This window comes from Lagenorhynchus albirostris, chromosome 21 (genome assembly GCF_949774975.1).
Source record: "Lagenorhynchus albirostris chromosome 21, mLagAlb1.1, whole genome shotgun sequence".
Taxonomy (NCBI): domain Eukaryota; kingdom Metazoa; phylum Chordata; class Mammalia; order Artiodactyla; family Delphinidae; genus Lagenorhynchus; species Lagenorhynchus albirostris.
In genome coordinates, this window is record NC_083115.1 from 29,498,403 (window position 1) to 29,514,126 (window position 15,724).

The following is a 15,724-nucleotide window of genomic DNA, read 5'->3' on the forward strand; positions in this document are numbered from 1 at the left end:
GGTGAGGATGTACAGCAGCAGGAACTCATTCATTGCTGGTGGGAATGCAAAATGGGGCAGACACTTGGGAAGACAGTTCGATAGTTTGTTACAAAATAAACGTACCCTTACCAGGATCCAGCAATCGCTTCCTTTTCCACTCCTTCTTATTTACCTAAATGAATTGAAAAGTTACGTCCAGACAAAAACCTGCATACAGATGTTTATAGTGGCTTTATTCATAATTGCCCAAACTTGCAAACAACCACATGTCCTTCAATAGGTGAATGGGTCAACAAACCACGGTACATCAAAACAATGGACTGTTATTCAGTGCTAAGAAGAAATGAGCTATCAAGCCATGAAAAGACATTGAATACATATTACTAAGTGTAAGAAACCGATCTGGAAAAAACACCATGCTGTATGATTTCCAGCTATATTCTGGAAAAGGCAAAGCTATGGAGACAGTAAAAAGATCAATGGTTACGTGAAACTACTTTGTATGATGCTACAATGGTGATGCATGTCGTTATGCATTTGTCAAAACTCTTAGAATCTACAACTCCAAGAGTGGACCCTAATGTAAACTCTGGACTTTGGATGGTAATGATGTGTCAGGGTAGGTTCATCGTTATAACAAATGTACCATCTGGTAGGGATGTTGATAGTGGCGGAGCTTGTGCGTGTTGGGGAACCGGGGGGCGAATGAAAATCTCTGTAATTTCTACTCAGTTTTGCTGTAAACCTCAAACTGCTCTAAAAATAAAGTTTATTAATTTTTTAAAAAGTAAAACAGAGTTAGAAGAAAGTGAAAATTAAATGACTCCATTTTGCCTGTATATTTAAATATCTTTCCCTTATGTTTCTTTTCCAAATATAAACTCAAAATTTGTTTACACACGAACATTAATAGTAGTCATACATACCAAGGATAAACTATAACAGCCTATTTAATTCACATGTGGTTGAGATAATGTATATTTTCAATGAAAAGTAATATTGTCATAACATTACTAATTGAAAAAAAGTGTATTTTTAAAATTTATCCAGAATGCTAGGTGTCATTAGAGGAGGAAGAAAGCAGGTATTTGTAGCAGTTTCTTATACTTGTAAGCACCGAAAGGTTGGTAGCACCGCTTTTTTATCCTGCCAGTTTTCACTGCAAATTATTTACTTTTTTGGGGAAATATATCACTAGTTCCACCCAGATAAAGGAATTTAATGGGATGAAGATAGAAATTGGAGAAGAAAGAGAAGAGGAAAAAAGAAGAGATCTTTTCAGGAAGTGGAAATATGAACTAGAAAAGATATAAAGAGGAAAGTAGCTTTATAAATAAATGAGATATAACGTAACTGACTCTGGGCTCTTTTACTCTAAAATCCTCTGCCCTGCCACATAAACGATTTATATTCTGTAATTTCCAGCTTCCTCTGTCCTCTCTTCACAATGAACACCACTGTTAAGCCAGTTTGTATTCCTGCCTTCTGTACCTCGAATAGTTTCTGTGAGGACGTAGCGTCAATGTGAAGACTGAAGTTCTGAGACAGAGGTCACAATCCTCCCAATATTGTATTGGCTCACAGTGTTTAACATCTGAATTTGCTGCCTTGAAGGAATTGCCAGTGTTTAAAATTGGTACGTTTACATAAACATCTGGATATTTCCATTTCTTTGGGAAGTTCCAGAAATCTGGCAACATGGAGTAACCTTCTCCAGTGGTACTAGACCCTTTAGATAGGATATACACTTTCTGTTTCACTCTGGTCCTTGTCACTCCTGGTAGGATTACCAACCCTTGGTCAAATGTCAGCCGTCATTTATTTTATAATCTCTCGCTTCCTTAACTGAAATGACCTGCCTTGATGTTTGTTGACATTTGGAGATTTCAACTCCTGTTCTTTGAAAGTAGACGCTGAGATTGATAGCGCTAGTAGAAAATGTTTTCAGGGCGTAAAGATAAGGATTGAAGAAAACAGATGTAAAACAAAGAAGAGGAAGTTTATTGAATAATGGAATTGACTGATATGCCTCTGAATTTGTTTCTCAAGGCAAACATGTCCCAGGTAAGACAAGTGGGACTGCTGGCTGCTGGATGTCAGCCATGGAACAAAGATGTGTGCGTTGCCAATGGAGACAGGTTTGCGTACTGTGCTACCCTGGCCATCTATGTTTATCAGGTAAAAGAATGCTGATTCTTTCCAAGTTTTCCTTTTATCAGGTAAAATTACTATTTAATTAATACTTGAAAAGCTTAATGCTGTAACTTTATTGATATTGGTATTTTATTGTATATTTTGTTACTATTTATACTGTTAGTTTTCCAAGTCAAGCTTTTAGAAAATGCTCGTATCATAATATTAAATTATTAGCAAATTCTTAATTGATTTAGTAATCCTATTTTGGTGCTATTCATCGAAAAGAATTTCTTCAAGAATTAAAGATCCTGTTTTATGAACCGTGAACAAGTAGTTCTTAATTCTTTTAAACTATATTCCCATATAATTAAATGGAATTCATATGTCCATTTATTTCAAACCTTGCTCAGTAACATGTGATCCGAGAAAATAGTCTTATCAGTTGAAGAAGTGAGTACTTTAGAGAGCCTTCTATTAAAAATAGTGCAGTTGTAACATATTTTGAGATAGTCTTGGGATAAACACCTTTATCACTACCTTTTTTCATGTGCTGGCTCCGTGCAGACATCTCTTATCAGTTCCCAATCTACACAGCCAACGGCCTTCTGAATTTTTTCATATAGAGGTGACATGAGCATCATAAATCCAAGTCCAGTTTTTCTTCTTAAACCTGGAGCCAGTATTTCAGTGTCACCCACTAACCATTAGTCTAAACCACAGATGTGAGAGTTATCACCGACTCCCTCTTCTACTCACGTCCTGCACCCTAGGTAACCAGGACTGGTTCTGGTACTTTCTACCTTTTACTCCCTTCCTCATATCCTTCTCACCTAAACTACTATAACAGTTTCTTAATATTCTCTTTGCCTCTATCTTGACTCCCTCTAATTTATCCTTCAGTGTAATCAGTCATCTATAATGCAAATCTAAACTTTTCAGTCGCTCCTCATTCCTTAATATTAACATCCAACCTCATGGTATGACATCCTTTCATGATCTTCCTGTCTCCGTCTCCCTGTCACCTTGTGCTCCAGACCCTAAGATCATTGCCTTTTCCAAAACTACTCAGACTCTTCTGTATCTTGCCTGTGCTTGCACTAATTTTTCAGTTTGCCCACATTGCCTGTCCAGAGACATTTTCTCATCTTTCAAATGTCAGCTCAAATGTATAAGCTCTTTTCTACATTCTGCTTTTTCCTCGTTCTTAGTGAAGGACCTTATGGAATGGATGGCGTCTCTACATGCTTCCATTGACCAGAATGGGTCTTTCTCATCTTTGAATTCTCAAGTTACTGCACACTCTCTGGCACTTAGTAACCACTTAGTAAATGTTTCTTGAATTTTTTTTTATCTTGAAATACCAACTCATTTCAGTTAAGAGCGAAAAAAAAATTATTGCTTTATCCTGGAGTAAAAATTCCTTTAAATTGCTAATAGTATTGTAGTTTATTGAAAATTTAAGAAATAATAGCATTCATCTATAAACCAATTAAGTTTCCACAATGCTAAGATTTTATGTAGTCCATTTCTCAAGATTGAGGAAATATCTAGCAATCAAAATGCAATTTCAATGTAACTCACATCTTTTTTTCACTTCCCGTTCCCCAGAAGACAGGAGCAAGCCTTCTAAATGCCCCTTTTGTTCTGCCATCTACCTCTTTTTTTTTTTTTTGCCATCTACCTCTTTACCACCCTGTGTGTGTTGCTAAGCTTCCTCTTAAGAAATTTCTCCCTTAATCTTTGGTCCCTATTGTCTTGTCTTTTACTTCCTCCTAAAGAAGAAGAATTTATCAGGCAGGGAAAACTATTCCTCTGAGGAGTCAGGAAGGTAAGAAAGTGGATGAAGGCGAAACTGAATTTTTTTAATGTTTGCATATATCTTGTTTAATGATGACATTTTATGACTTGAATACTTAGGAAGATTAAGCTAAAAGTATTAATCTAAAAAACCTATGAAGAAAGTTTGCGTGTTATTAAAGACTAAAACAAACTAAAAATTACCCTGATTTAGAAGTTAATACAAATAAACTTGGGTGACAGTTAGCAGTTAGGATTTTACTGCAAGTATACGGTTAAAGAAAGGTTGGTGTAGTTAATAGTTAATATGATAATGATTTGAGTAACTCTTATGTAACACTGTGAAAGGTTTGTTATGTGTTAAAGGGAAAAACCAGGTTCAACAAAATGACGTATACAATATATACATCTCAAACATGGTAAAACTGATAGAAAGATGAATTGATCCACTAATTAATGGCACATTTACAAAGAAAATAGGAAAACTAGGCTATTCCTTTTGTCCACTTACGTATAAAAACACAACATAATGCCCCTTCCAAAAAGCAATAACATAAAACAGGTCCAAATGATACCATTGCTCTGCAAACTTTGGACATCTTAATAATGTAGTAATGAGCAGCTGGCTTATTTAACCTACATTTTTTTGACTCAAATATAAGTTAAAAATTTGCAGAAAAAATATTTTAAGAACAAGGTGTTTTTCCCTCATAAATAGAGCTATGGAAAATAAGTCTCTGAATTATTATGCATATTTAAATGTACATTTATTGTTACTTCTTTTTAAAATTGGTATGTTTAATTTCAATTCTCTTTTATTTTTTTGAAAAATGATTTCTTTCACATTGAATACATTTGAATTCACTTGAAAGTAGACCAAGGCTTGAATTATGTTCATATCTTGTTATTGGGTGTACTAATTTTCATGTATGTAGCTTTTAAAAAATAATGTGATTATTAATGGAAAGTGTATTACAAAGAAAGAAGCACTGACATGTTTTATTTATATATTTTTTAGTTGGATCACCGTTATAATGAATTCAAACTTCACGCAATTATGTCTGAACATAAAAAAACAATCACAGCTATCTCTTGGTGTCCACATAACCCTGATCTGTTTGCAAGTGGCAGTACCGATAATTTAGTGATCATTTGGAATGTTGCAGAACAAAAAGTCATTGCTAAACTCGACAATACGAAAGGTATACCTATAACTGGGATTTATTTTATTGAATGAAAATAAATAGAATGTTACATGTGAATTATACCTCAGTTTTTTTTCTATTATTTCAATAAGCAAAATATTTTATTTCAATTAGCTCAAGTTTTAAAGTAGTGTTTTTCAAGCTTTCTAATGGTAATCTATATAAGAAACACATTTCACATCATGACTCATTATTGTGTATGTGCATGTGTACAAAACTGAAACAAAATTTCATGAAATTATCAGACTTAGTACACTGATCAATTAAAAAACATAGTCAACACCAAATAACTTTATTAATATTTAAATATAATATTAAAAATTCCAAAATAAACATAAAAATAATAATTAGATACTATTTTCTCAATGAGACAATTGGCCTTGCTTGAAACATACAAAGACAGTATGACGCATGTAGTCACTGCTCTGCTGAGTTGACTTTTTCCTATATTTTTAGGTCAAAGTAGAAAGTTCTAGTTTATGCAGATAGATCTTTGTGAATGGCATAATATCATTACTTTCTTTCTACCTAGCATCTTACCCCATAATGATGATGAAGTTAAATAATCATTTTTCTGTGTTAAATGTCATAATAATTCAGTTCTCTTTTTGAGTGCTGAGTGTAGCTCAATTACCGATTATGTTTTTGAAAGCTACTGCTGGATATATTTTCCATATTCAGCCTTTTCTCTAAAAAATACTGGTTGTAACTTTGAGATAGTAAACTGAGATGTGACAGTGTCACAAACTTTACTTTTCACAGAGTTTCTTTATAATATTCTTTTCAGTGTGTAACAACAATATTGAGAAGTCATAGGCAATTGTATTTAAATCTTGCTTCCAATATAACAGTAATGATGCCTTTTGGAACCTTTGGATATGTTCGACATAGATTGAGTATGGCTTTTCCCTTGTCTTTTCAAAGTTAGGTCGTTAGGAATGCTGAAAACACCCGAAAAACACACCAATTTTGTTATGTAACTTTTGTCCTAAAAAATATTTACCAAATATTTTCAGCTAGGAAAATGAGCATCTCCTTCCCAAGTTCATATACGCTGCTTATTATCTTCACTTGCAGCGACCAATGAATTTCAGTATTAGACAGTGAGTAGTTTGCTTCAATGTCCGAGCAAAATCTTTTTAAAAGTCATCTATTCAGTGAGCTTCCATTAATGTAAGTAACGGTTTTCCTTAAGGTTTTCACTACTCCAATGAGAAAAAGCCAAATTAGGTTTGGTACAAAGCTTTGTGGTGTATAAACAGTGATTAATAGCCTCAATCAAGATTTCAAGCTTTTCTGGTCATAGCCCTTTCTCCACCAATCACAGATCCTACGGTTTTACCAGTATTGTTTATATTGATCAACAGTGCACTTTCCCACTACTTTAAATACAGCTTTGTGTGAGATTAATTTTAAATAACACAATAAATACTCCTTAAAATTCTTTCCATATTTTATGCGCCATAAACTAAAAATGTTATGCAATGCCATTGTGCTTATAAAGGTGTCGCACAAAATCTATACTAGACTGTAACTGCATAATAACATTTTCTAAATGTTATGCGTAAGGACAGATTAGACAGCATATTATGGTATCATTACCTAGTTTGTCCACTGATTTGTCATCAAACACCATATGCATCACATCCATTCATTGTGGAAGAGATTTTTGTTCATCAACTGTGTGCACCATAGCTTCCTTTGCCACTGAATATGCAATTAAATAAGACTTTTTCATTAACATGTGTAGAATGATTAAATAATTGTGGTAACAATTTTGATCAATTTAATATATTTTTTCTGAAAAATTTTAGGGTAAATTCCTTATGTTTTCAAAGATCTTAATTTGAAGATTGAAAGTTTTGATATTTTATTTGCAAAAATTATGAATATTTTTGGTCATTTTTATTTAAAATAATCCCCTTTGAAAAGGCTTAGACTCCTTTTTTCTTTTCAGAATCCAGTTTAAACAAAGTAGAAGTTTGCATTGTCAACTTAAAAAAAAATAAATATTAGAACTTCCACATCCGGCTGTTGAACTTGAACATGCCTCTGTATTCTTTTTACTTCATCATTCTTTTTTCTTAATATTAAAAAAGTCACTTAAAAGAAAATGAGTATTACTTTGTTTAAATGTAAAAGGTTAAAAAATTGTCACCAACCTGAAAAATGTCACACTTAATAATACACTTTCAGAAAAAAACAAAACAAAACTGTTAACAGTGGAGAATAATACTACCTGCCTATCTCAGAATATTGTTGGGAGAATTAAATGAGTGGATATTTGTAGAGCTCTTAGAAGTGCTTGCGTGTGACAAGCCAGTATAGCAGTGTTTTCTATTATAACTACAGGACATCGTTTCTGGTCCTTTCTCTTCCTTGCTGTGCTTCTCAAAACACACATTCCGAGAGCCATCATTCCAGTGGCTTCCTTCAAGTGGGCTGTGGTGGTTTGACCCATACAGCATGTCTTATCCCTTATTGGGGAAATTCTACTTCTGTTAATGTATCCAAAAACCAAACAGCTTTTTTATTGGCCTTATTTGTGTACTCATTCATTCATTCAGTGAGTATTTATGGAGTTCCCATTGTATGTCAAGCCCTGAAACAGTTTCCTTTTTCTCTCTTTTTTTTTTTAAACATCTTTATTGGAGTATAACTGCTTTACAGTGGGGTGTTCGTTTCTGCTTTATAACCAAGTGAATCAGCTTTAGCTTCTGCCTCTTGGCACATTGTAGGCTGCTGACACAAATTGAATTTACGGTCAATGAACAACTTTCAACCCTGTGTCTTTGTTCATAGCGTTTCCTCTTCCCGGGAAATACGTCTTGACCCACGTATTGAAACTCCGCTGTTCCTTCAAGGTGTAATTCAAATCCAGTTTCTTTCCAGGGCAGTAGCCCAAACGGTCACAAACCCTTGTACACATAAAAATCATTTGGAGAACCTTGTTAGAAATAGATTCCTGGGCCCTAACTCCACACGATCTCATATGCATATTCAGTTTGATGATTCCGATTCTATGTCGGGAGATTCACAGCCTGTCTCCTGAGTCATAAATTTACCATAACATTTATTTCATCTATTATTTATTTGATCACAATAACAGGAGACTAACAGTTAACTTTCGTATTTTGTCTTTTAGTTTAAAAAGGATTTTTGCATACATCATTATTTTTTCTTGCCCTAACTTTCATGTGAAACAGGTGGTCAGCTATTTTTTAGTCATGTCTCTTTTATGTGAGGAAACAGGTTTACAGAGGTAAAGTGGCTTGTTTAGATCATCCGAGGCAAAACCAAGACTTAAATCCAACTCCTGATAAGAAGTAGTTTGTAGTGTTAATTTTGTTGTTATTAAATCCTTATAGGGGCTTCCCTGGTGGCGCAGTGGTTGAGAGTCCGCCTCCCGATGCAGGGAACACGGGTTCGTGCCCCAGTCCGGGAAGATCCCACATGCCGCGGAGCGGCTGGGCCCGTGAGCCATGGCCGCTGAGCCTGCGCGTCTGGAGCCTGTGCTCCGCAGCTGGAGAGGCCACAACAGGGAGAGGCCCGCGTACCGCAAAAAAAAAAAAAACAAACCTTATAGTAGCATGCAACTTTTCATAAATGTAATCATCTCCCCAATTTATACTTAAGATCCTTTAAAGCAGGAATTGTCTCCTATATTAACTTGTATACCTAGAACGCCTAAAGCAGGTCTTATACACAAAAACTCAGTAAGAATTTATTGCTTTAATATATAGTTTTCTGAAAGAAAGAAAGAACTCTATACATTTCTTTGAGTCTGTGAAGCATATGATCATATTAGTAGTTTCAAACCAGAAACTAGGTACTTTTTCATCATAGAAGTACCCTGCATATGTTCCCTGCAGCCTTTAGGGTTACTTTATAAATCAAATTTCCGAGTAAGAAGGTAATATTTTTTAATAATGAACACAGTCTTGTATTTTAGTTGTTGTAGAAAGGTAGGATGCAAATAACATTTAACGGTACGATCTTATGCCATGTTTCTCTACTGTGTATCTGTATCTAATTTATTCCAGGGACGCCTGCCTCTCTCAGCTGGTGCTGGAATGCAGATGACGCAGTGGCGTTTGCTTCCCAGAGAGGCCCACTGTTCATCTGGACCATCTCAGGACCGGACAGTGGCGTGACTGTGCACAGAGAAGCCCATAGCTTCCTGTCTGATATCTGTATATTCAGATGGCATACCCAGAAAAGGGGGAAAGTTGTCTTCGGTCATATTGATGGAAGTCTATCAATTTTTCAACCAGGTAAGAATTTTACTAGTCAGGTCTCTTAAATTTTATTTTTCTCAGCATATATAATTTCTTATTTACACAGCATAGAAAGTTAACAGTATTTTAATTTTTAAATAATAGTTTTGCAAATATTATCCAGCACTATGCCAATTCCAAATAATCATTGGAAGTAAATCTTATTTGTAAGGCGTCGTGGTACATTTAACTCAGCTCTGTGGATTTTACTTTGAGTTAACCCCTGTCAGGCATTTGTCCTGCATTTTTACTTTTTAAAGTCAGTTGTTTCATTCTGCGTATTTACTAAGAAAATGGCCTGAATGACAAAGGACCTACAGCTGGATTATATAATAACTTACTAATACTACTCAAAAATATTTTCGCACCTGCTTGTAAAATACCATTTAGTTGTCACAGCTCCTTAGCAAAGAGTTTGAACTTGGGATAAAAAGGAACAATAACTCCGTGTAGCTCTATTAGTTAATTAACATGGCTCAGTGGAAAGGTCTGAGAAATTAGTTTATGTGTATTTTTAAAATTTAAACAATAACAAAATATATAATAAAAAATTGAAAAATTAGATGAACAGTTCTCCACTTGTAAGTCAGCACTGCTGACATTTGAAAAACGTGCTTTTCGCCATTGGTATCTGTTGATGGATGTGACTCCTGGTTCACTAGGTAGATGGATGAAAGTGCTGCTTCAGGATTAGAATAACTACTTTCACAAGGCGTATTACATTCAATTTATCTGAAATTAATAGAAGAAAGAAGAAATTGAAATTGAACAGAACAGTGAACATCCAAATAAATCTTTTCTTTCCTTAGGGAATGATCTTTCTAATGTTAAAAAAAAAGCTATATAAATTATTGATAAAGTCAGGCCATTTTATTTTATTTTTTAATTTTTTAACACTATTTTTTATTTTTATTTTATTTTTTTAACATCTTTATTGGAGTATAATTGCTTTACAATGGTGTGTTAATTTCTGCTTTATAACAAAGTGAATCAGTTATACATATACATATGTTCCCATATCTCTTCCCTCTTGCGTCTCCCTCCCTCCCACCCTCCCTGTCCCACCCCTCTAGGTGGTCACAAGGCACCGAGCTGATCTCCCTGTGCTATGCGGCTGCTTAGTGGGAACTAGCTATCTATTTTACGCTTGGTAGTGAATATACGTCCATGCCACTCTCTCGCTTTGTCACAGCTTACCCTTCCCCCTCCCCATATCCTCAAATCCATGCTCTAGTAGGCCTGTGTCTTTATTCCCATCTTACCCCTAGGGTCTTCATGACCGTTATTTTTTTCTTTTAGATTCCATATATATGTGTTAACATACGGTATTTGTTTTTCTCTTTCTGACTTACTTCACTCTGTATGACAGACTCTAGGTCCATCCACCTCACTACAAATAACTCAATTTCATTTCTTTTTATGGCTGAGTAATATTCCATTGTATATGTGTGCCACATCTTCTTTATCCATCGGACCATTTTATTTTATTTTATTTTATTTATTTATTTTTAACATCTTTATTGGGGTATAATTTCTTTACAATGGTGTGTTCATTTTATTTTAAATACATTTTTTTTTTTTTGCGGTATGCAGGCCTCTCACTGCTGTGGCCTCTCTCACTGCGGAGCACAGGCTCCGGACTCGCAGGCTCAGCGGCCATGGCTCACGGGCCCAGCTGCTCCGCGGCATGTGGGATCTTCCCGGACCAGGGCACGAACCTGTGTCCCCTGCATCGGCAGGCGGACTGTCAACCACTGCGCCACCAGGGAAGCCCTGGAATATTTTTAATAACCATAGATACTAACGGGCACATTCAAATACCTAATAATTACTTAAATAGCTGATTAACTTAGGTTAATCATTTTTCTACCTCTCTGTGGTTTGTAATGATCAACTATATTAATATTCATTACTGTTTATTTTATCAAATAGCAACTTTAAAGATGCTTATTTTGGGAAAGAAGAAGCAAGCAAACTTTTCTTGATGGTTATTGCAAAAGTTTGATAAAGTCCAATAAGAGAAGCTTCACATGCACCTTCTATGATTATATCTGCAAAATATCTAAATAAAATACTCCCTACCTAAGAATACCATTATATTGAAAGAATATGTTCTGACGAATTAACCTCAAGCCAGAAACTATAAGATTTTTCAGTTAACTTTACAAATATCTTATATATACAAGGAGATCTATTTTTTCTGCTTTTATAATCTGATACATTGAAAAACAGTATGTAACGAAGACATTGCAGGAAGAGCTATGGTATCTTTCAATAGTGTTAGTTTTAAAATAGACACTTCTTCAACGTTTACAGTACTTAGGAATAATTGGTACTTCTGTTAAGGTTGTAATCTGTAAACTTAGTGTTTCACTGCCTTTCTTTTGTGAACGAGAGAACTGTTTAATTGGAGTCCCCATTGGTGCGTTAGCAAAGGCCTTTTTTTCCGTATCGCCAGCGTGTATATATTTTGGAAGAAATAAGAGGATTGTTTGCTGATCCTTTTCTTCACTTAATCTCACTTGTTTCATCTCCCTGTTTTTCTGGCTGCCTCTTTGTTCTGGTAGCCAGGAGTGAATTATGATATGACAAGTGATAGGATGAATGAGGACGGATGACAATAAACATTGGTATGCTGTTTATCGTATGCCCCACTGTTTGAAGCACTTCAAGCAACTAACTCGTTTACTCTTGAACAAACAAACAAACTCTGGTATTGTTATGTTCTCCACTGTAAAATAAAAAACTGAGCACACAGAGATTAAGTATCTTGGGACTAGGATCTGGACCCAGGCAGCCCTCCAAAGTCTGTGCTTTTTAGTCAGAACACGTTGTTCTTCCCTTTGATAAACACTTCCCTATCCCTACGCTGTTGTAACTCAGTGAAATTGTAGTTGATGACAAGATGATGTATATTATTTTCCTACGTCTTTTTCTTACAGCTTTTCAGTAACAAATAGAAAAACATGCAGGGTACTGGGGATTGCCAAGGCAAAGCAGTCCAGTACGACTTTCATCCTTAGGGCAAACTCTAATTCCCCTGCATTCCCTTGTCAGTTATGACTTCTGCATAGAAATACCAGACTTGTATTCCCAGGACCCTCAGAGATCAGTGGTATGCAAGGAGAAAGTCCATGTGATCTCAATGATTAATCTTATTTTGGAAATTTTGTTTAAAATCATGCTCTTTACATTTTAATAGGTAGTAAAAGTCAGAAACATGTTCTGAGACCTGAATCTCTTGAAGGGACCGACGAAGAGGATCCCGTTACAGCCCTGGAATGGGACCCACTGTCTACTGATTACCTCCTAGTGGCTAATTTGCATCGTGGAATTCGCCTAGTAGATTCGGAATCACTTTGTTGCATAACAACATTTAATTTTCCTAGTGCAGTAGCTTCTGTGCAGTGCTTGGCCTGGGTTCCCGGTGCTCCTGGCATGTTTATAACTGGAGGTAACTTTACCCTACTCCCAGAGGTTTAAATATGTGTATATTCTTTAACTGAATCAGGGAGATTGTACTTTTATTGGTTAATTTTGTGTAAAACTTATTAATATCTCAAACATTATTATTATAGTAAATAGCTCGTTTACTTTTATTTATACAGTGCATCATTAATACAATGACAAATAAAAATGAAAGGAAGGCCCGGTTTTCCAGGTTTCTGGTAACATTGGAATATGTTATATATGTACACACGTGTGCATGTCTGTGTTTGTGTGTATACAAAAGACAAAGGCAGTTCAATTTCAGCCATGGCAGGGTGACAGTAAAAATACTGGCTAGAAAAACAGTCTGTCTGGATGAGGAGTCTGTTAGCCTCACTGAGGATTTTGACAGTCATGATTTCCTAATCATAAGAGAATTAGCAAAACTAAGAAGTGATGGGGGATGGGAAGGTGGGGAATTTAAAATAGAAATTAGGAATTAAATGACTCTTACCGTTTACTTAGCTTCAGAGAGAGAGAGGTCTCTGAAGAGACAGCACTTTCAGCTACTGTATAAATACTTCCCATATTTGCTACGTGTAAAATGAAAGACAGAGTCTTTACCTTTTCAACATTTTTAAAGAAGTCTTTACTTCTTTAAGCACTTAAACTGCACATAGAAGTAGATGGATTCTTATTCTTATTATTCTTATTGATGTATCTTCATTGCCTTTAATTTCACAGGATATAATTAATGATAGATATATATTAATAATAATATACCTATTATTATTATCATTATTATTGAGCTGAGATTCACATACCATAAAAACTCACCGTGTACACTTAAAGTGTACAGTGTAGTGGTTTCTGTGTTCACAGAGTTCTACGACCATTAGCATCATTTAACTCCAGAGCGTTTCCTCATCCCCCTAATAAGCCCTGGACCCATCCGCAAGTCACTCTTCATTACGCCCTCCACACCCCTGAGTCACTCCTGTGTGTACGTAAACCACGAATCTACTTTCTCTTTTGGTGGATTTGCCTGTTCCGGACGTTTCATAGAAGCAGAGTCATTCAACATGTGGCCTTTTATGTCTGGCTTCTTTCACTTAACGTAGAGTTTTCAAGGTTCATCCGTGATGTAGCATGGATGAGTACTTCATTCCTTTTTATAGATGAGTAATATTCCATGGTACGGATATGCCAGGTTTTGTTTATCCATTTATCAGCTGATAGACATTATCTTGTTGCCGGTTTTGTGTGGTTATCAATGCTGCTGGGAACATTTGTGTGCAGGCTTTATGGGGACACATGTCTGTAATTCGGTTGGGTGTATATGCAGGAGTGCAATTTTTGGGTCACATGGTGACTCTGCGTTTAATCATTTGAGGAACTGCCAGACTCTTTCCAGAGTAGCTTATTAAGGTAGGATTTTTCGAAGGAGGGGGCTTTCTAATTAATCTGCAGGTATATCAGGCAGTCCTTGTTTGGCTGCAAGTGAGCAAGGAAGCAGTTTACAAGCATTTCGAAAGGTGAAGGGTTACTTAATGGTAGAGGTGGAAAGTTTTCTGTGGCTGGCTTTCCTAGAGCAAGTGTGTCCCTGGGGTGCTTTTTTTGTGGTCACATTGTCATAATGATCTTTGTCGGGGAAGCTCCCAAGGCAGGCAGTCTCTCCCCCAAGAAGGGGATTTGGAACAGGAAAAAAAAGGCAAAACGTGCCAAAAATTGAAAGGATGAATATCACTTCGGCTTTTTCTTTGTATTATGATATAATATTACTGTGTGAAGAATGTCAGTAAGTGGTGCTAAAAATCTGGCAAGTTGAAATTTTGTTACTACTTTTATATCTAGGCATTTTATGTTTCAAATAAAATTTGTTAATATAATGCTTTTTTCTTGATCTGACTAGATTCTCAAGTGGGTGTTTTGCGCGTTTGGAATGTTTCTAGAGCAACACCTGTTGATAATTTTAAATTAAAGAAAACAGGGTTTCACTGCTTACATGTACTGAATTCTCCTCCAAGGAAGAAATGTAAGTAAAAATATCAAAATTGGCTATTTTAAAATATCGTACTTGCTGCTATCCAATAAAATGAGTGATATAATGATATAAACGTATCAAATACTGCTACTGAAAAGCAAATTAAAAAAAATAGCCTTTGACAATATACGTGCTAAAGGTACCATCAAAGCCACACAATATCTAATATTGCTAAATTGAAAATATTTAGAGCAAAGTTACATTTAAAAATGCTATTAAGTGAGGATATTAAGATAATCTCAAATCTACATGGGGAAAATGAGACAATGATATTGGTGAAAATAAAAAATATCAAGAGTGATGGGATTAAATAAAATTGGTCTGAACTAGGGGACTTTGTTTTAAACATGGCTCTTTTACAATCTATATGGTTTATAACAAAGTTAAAATAACCTAAACATTGGAAATGTAGGCTCTAGAATATATATTCCGTGTTTGAACGTATTGCATGTTTGTTGCAGGATTAGTAGTTAGTATTATAGATGTTCTTCATTTATTTTTGTGTTTTTTTCTAATTACCTGTTATTACTTCTATGATTAAGAAAAAATTATAAAATACATTTAAGGTATAAAAGAAAAATCTGGAGTATGGTGGGGGGAGGTTTAGAATTAGAATTTTTCCTAAATATGAGGGAAAAGAAATTGACTTCCTATTTAAGTCAACTGTGGTTACTCTGCATGGTTGGTAGTGTTTCTTTTATTTCTGTGTGGATCATAAAAAAACTTGGGGAAAAGAGTAGTGATTGAACAACCTAGAGTTATTGATTCCTCCTTACTCACTGCTGTCTATGATATACTAAATAATTAGTGAGGCCTGTTCAAAATAATGTTGTTTTGGTTAGCAAATTTAGTAT

General features: G+C 35.2%; 1 protein-coding gene across 1 annotated transcript in view; it reads left to right on the forward strand.

The window, feature by feature from the left end:
• The window catches only part of WDR17 (WD repeat domain 17), an 86,758-nt gene that overhangs the window by 21,551 nt on the left and 49,483 nt on the right, over positions 1-15,724 (forward strand). The window contains exons 4-8 of the mRNA XM_060136619.1: positions 2,032-2,160; positions 4,934-5,117; positions 9,164-9,394; positions 12,600-12,851; positions 14,739-14,861. Coding sequence (XP_059992602.1) covers positions 2,032-2,160; positions 4,934-5,117; positions 9,164-9,394; positions 12,600-12,851; positions 14,739-14,861 — 919 coding nt within the window. The remainder of the gene's footprint in view (positions 1-2,031; positions 2,161-4,933; positions 5,118-9,163; positions 9,395-12,599; positions 12,852-14,738; positions 14,862-15,724) is intronic.